Raw genomic sequence first — 4,626 nt, 5'->3', positions numbered from 1 at the left:
TTAAAAACAAAACTGATTTTTTTAAAGAAAATAAAAAACTGGTTTTTGAGAGAAACCAGTTATAAACTGGTTTTTTTAAAAAAACTAATTTTTATGAGAAATTAGTTTATAATTGAACCGATTCACATTTAAACCTATTTTAAAAAATTAACCAGTTTTAAAAAAATAGTTTAAAGATTCAAACCAAACCATATATATTTAATTTAGTTTAGTTATTGATCCATTACAGCAACTGTAAAACTATGTCCGTTGCTGGACATGAAAGTGCTGCAATTACAGCATCATGGTGTTTAATGTTGTTAGCTATACACCAAGATTGGCAAGATCGTGTTCGTGCAGAGGTACTTGATGTTTGTGGAAATGGTAATCCAAATGCAATAAACTTGGACTACTTCTGCACAAACATGATCTGCACATGGTACTTCTTATGTTCAATTTGCGGTTAATGAGGATGATTCAAGAGAAATATAATAGAGATATAATATTTATAATATAATAGTTATCATTTCCCATTATGAGCCTAGAATGCAACATTCCTTCTATACACATGTGAAGTTTCTCTAAACTTTACATGTTCTCAACTATAATACAAAACAATTTAAACATAATTGACTTACTAAGAAAACTTCTATACTATTTTACAACCACTTCAAGTTAAGATATCAATCTTCTTGTCATGAAATGCATGGTTGCTTACAACTTATCACTCAGTTCTATCATTATATCCTCCATAGTCGGCCGGAGATCCGGAGACTCATTGGTGCAAACCGAGGCTAGTCTCGCCAATTTCTCTGCCTCGAATTCTAAAAACTTTCCTTCAAAATTTTCATCAATAACATCTTTCAAACAGCCAGTTTCTTCCCATTGGCGACTTAATAGGGTGATATCATGTTTTCCAATGAGAAGTTGAAAAACTATCACCCCGAAAGCGTACACATCACTCTTTTCAGTAAAACGACCCGTTGTCGCGTACTCTGGTGCCAGGTACCCCATTGCAGCACTAGCTTTGAGGGTGGAGAAAACAACATCATCTGCAAGAAGTTTGTGCAATCCTGAATCTGCAAGTAAGGAATTATACCGGGAATCGAGAAGTACTTTTTCGGCTGATATATTCTGATGAACAAGAGAATATTGCTTCCTTCCGTTTTTTCCATGTAGATAACCAATACCTGAATAGGACGCAATAAAACATTATGTTACTTCTTCAGATTGAAGACATGTCTGACGTCTGACACGTGTTAGTGTCCTGTATTGTGTTCGTGTATGTGCAGTGTAAAATCTTTAATCAAGAATGTTTCAAGAGTCGTAGAAACGCTAACCTTTGGCAATACCACGGATTATGGAAACTCTAGTGGACCATTCAAGTACCTCAGCACTTCCTCTCTTAACATCCAGATACTTCGACAAACTCCCGTTCGAAACAAAATCGTAAACCAGAAAACATTCCCCGCGGCCTTTCGAACAACAAAAGCCTCTCAAACGAACAAGATTATCGTGTTTTAACGAAGTTAATATCTTCAAGCCTTTCAAGAACTCAGCTTCATCAGACTTGCAGCTTGTCTTGGCAATGCACTTTATAACCACAACAGATCCATCTCTCAAGATTCCTCTATAGTTAGCCGAAATATTGTTCTTCGTCAATATATTCAGCTCGGAGAAACACTGAGTTGCACGGTCTACTTCTTCGAGATTAAACATAAAGCTTCGGAGAAACTCCTGGGAGTAACCACCGAGATCTTTGGATAACGGATCCCATCCGTTGGAATACTCCAAACTAATAAGCCGTGACGCGTCTTTCCTGCACACTTCCTTGATCTTATCAGTACTAAGCCGCTGGCTACTAGAAATCTCAACAGTGTTTCCAATTTTCTGTTTCTGACGGCGGTATCGTAAGATCAGAAAAAGCCCAATAACAGAAGAAACAAAAATAACACCAATCATCACAAAAATCAAAGCAATTATCAAAGATTCGGAGCGCCTTCTACAATCAGCATTGCTGCAGTTTTTAGCCGTTTGTTCAGGCGATGTCGGATGATCAATTGTAGAATTCTTTGTAGGTACATATGGTTCAGGTCTAACTGGATCTGAACTGTATACTATTTGACAAGAATCTAAGTTGGCAAATCCAATTCCACATAAACCAGGATTGTTTGAATACTTGAACCCTTCTTCTAGTCTTTTCAAATCTGCATTATACATAAAGTAGACAACATGAATTAACTTATAAATCAGCGCGGTAAAAAACGATAATCCATTGTATGTAGCGCAGACACTTCAGATTAACTGTGTGTTCGTTATCAATATGTAAGTATCAATATTTTGTCTGATGTTCGTGTCTATGTCTGTGTTTCATAACGACCAATTACCTAGAGGGATGTTTCCGGAGAGTGAATTGTTTCGAACATCGAGAGTCTGTAGTTGAGGTGCATAAGACAATGTTACTGGAATTGGACCAAAAAGGGTATTGAAGCTGAGATCCAATCTTTCTAGTGACTCTAGCTCACCCAAAGTTGCAGGAATCGCGCCGCGTAAGTGATTATATTGGAGTGAAAGAACACTTAGCTTATCTAGTCCTCCTAGCTCGGTCGGTATACTTCCATTAAGCTCGTTATAAGAAAGCTGCAAAACTGTATACGTTCTTAACTGATTAGAATATCTTGAGCAGGCTATTTTGAAAATAAGATAAACTGATAAAGTAAACAATAAAGAAGACAGACACAAGGGCCTGTTTGGATTGACTTATTGAAGCTTATCTACTGACATAAGTTTTGCGATACTGTTTGATAGTCTTTATCTAAACAGCTTATGAAAGTTTTCTTAAACTAACTTAGTAAAATAGCTCATGCAAGCTTATTCATAAGTTCTTATTTTGAGAAGCCCTTTTGCTAAAAGCTGCAAATAAGCTGTTTATCCAAACATGTCCAAAGAGATAAATGAAAATTCACCCAAAGTACTGAAACAAACAAACATGATATAAGTTATAACATAACATGTGATTGTAGAACAGTCCAAAATACCCAAATGGCCAAATGCAGGAAAAAAAAAAAAAAACTCCTAAACCAATATAATCAATTTTCACAATAAGCTAACAAATAAGAACTACAAAGATAAAAAAACTCAGTAACTAACCTTGAAGATTTGACATGTTACCAATCTCACGAGGGATAGTACCAGAGAGACTATTAACATTAAGATACAAATCACTAAGCTGAGATAACCCTGCAATTTCCCTAGGCAAAATCCCATTCAAAGCATTGAAATGAAGGTAAAGAGCAGTCAAACTCTTAAGACCACCAATAGCCGAAGGTATATTTCCTGATAAACCCTTCCCTTGAAGTGATATATTAGTAACAAAACCTTGTTCATTACAAGCCACACCTTCAAAAGCACCATTACATGGGTCAGAAGAACTGTTCCATGAGAACAACACACGGTTTTCTGGGTCTAGAGAGTGTTTGATAGCAATAAGAGTGTTGAGTTCAGTGTTAATGGGAAGAGATTGAGATGCATGTGTGAGGAAGATTTGTAGTTTTAGGAGTAGGAATAAGAGAGGAAACATGTTTAGTTTTTGGTGAAATTTTACTAATATTGGTGTGTTGGGGAATGTGGATGATGATATATCATATATGTTAGTTTGTGTGTGTGTGTGTGATTGTGAATGAGGAGAGAAAACACGACACGTGAAGTTCATAAGACTGTGTTGAGATAATGTTGTTTTGTTTTTGTGGGAGAGTTTAGTGTGGTAACAAAAAGGTAGGAACATGAATAGTATGGTTGCATGGGAGATGAATAGGTTTATAATGGGAAAAAGGTTCTTAATAGAATATTATTATTGTAATAATTGAGAATGGGTGGGGTCTAAATTTAGTTATGAATTGTGATCATGTATATATCATTTGTTTGTTTATATTTAGTGTCTACTATTCTCTCTATCTTATGAAAGAATCTACATGTCCTTTGTTTTGATTATATTTGGTGAGTACAATTCTCTATCTCTTATAAAAGAATCTATATATTTTGTGGATATTAAAAATAATGGATGAAAAAAAGCTAAACTTTTTGTTGGATGGTGTTCCCGCCAGAACCACCTAGAGAAGAATTATACTACAATCTCTACATTTTAACATGGCACACTTACTCATGGGATAAAATGATCAAAATCTCCCTTTAAAAAATTGTTAAATTAAATGCATAGGTTATACCGAATTTATTAATATATTCGATGTAAATGCATAGGGTTATATCGAATCTATCATATAAGAAAGTAAGATGTTATGGAAAAACCAATTATACCCTTCTGAACTTCAATTATTTTTTCTAACTTTCAAGGTTAAATTGGTCTAAACACACTTACTTTTATTAATTGTGTTCTGGGCTGGGCTGACGCATGGCCCAAACACTGCGAGAGGCCCAAATTCAGATCGACCCAAGAGAAGGCCCAATCTAGCTCCTCGTCCTCAGGACTCGTACCCGCCCGTACACCGGGCATGCGCCACCCTAGGTTTAACCCGGTGAGTCCATAAGCCCCTCGGGGAGGATTATGGGCCGAGCAAGACTTCCTACAAAGTCACGAGCAGGCGCTCCTTGCGACCACCTCCATCTATCCTTTAGGCAGAGGACCTCCTC

General features: G+C 36.3%; 1 protein-coding gene across 1 annotated transcript; it reads right to left on the bottom strand.

Annotated features, from left to right (window-relative positions):
* Positions 1–479: 479 nt before the first annotated feature.
* Positions 480–3,786, bottom strand: LOC131626249 (LRR receptor-like serine/threonine-protein kinase GSO1). Its single transcript, XM_058897085.1, has 4 exons — positions 3,130–3,786; positions 2,367–2,627; positions 1,320–2,186; positions 480–1,169 (listed from the first exon to the last, which is right to left on the bottom strand). The coding sequence occupies exons 1-4, from the start codon at positions 3,761–3,763 to the stop codon at positions 694–696; spliced, it is 2,238 nt and encodes a 745-aa protein (XP_058753068.1). The 5' UTR covers positions 3,764–3,786; the 3' UTR covers positions 480–693.
* Positions 3,787–4,626: the final 840 nt, after the last annotated feature.

The sequence above is a fragment of the Vicia villosa genome, unplaced genomic scaffold (assembly GCF_029867415.1).
Source record: "Vicia villosa cultivar HV-30 ecotype Madison, WI unplaced genomic scaffold, Vvil1.0 ctg.000278F_1_1, whole genome shotgun sequence".
Classification (NCBI taxonomy): domain Eukaryota; kingdom Viridiplantae; phylum Streptophyta; class Magnoliopsida; order Fabales; family Fabaceae; genus Vicia; species Vicia villosa.
This window is presented reverse-complemented; position numbering and strand designations above follow the sequence as displayed.

Coding starts and splice junctions, on each gene's coding strand:
- LOC131626249 (XM_058897085.1), bottom strand. CDS start 3,763: ATGTTCCTACCTTTTTGTTACCACACTAAACTCTCCCACAAAAACAAA. Junction 2,187..2,366: donor CTCCGGAAACATCCCTCTAG/GTAATTGGTCGT, acceptor TGTATAATGCAG/ATTTGAAAAGACTAGAAGAA. Junction 1,170..1,319: donor AATCCGTGGTATTGCCAAAG/GTTAGCGTTTCT, acceptor CGTCCTATTCAG/GTATTGGTTATCTACATGGA.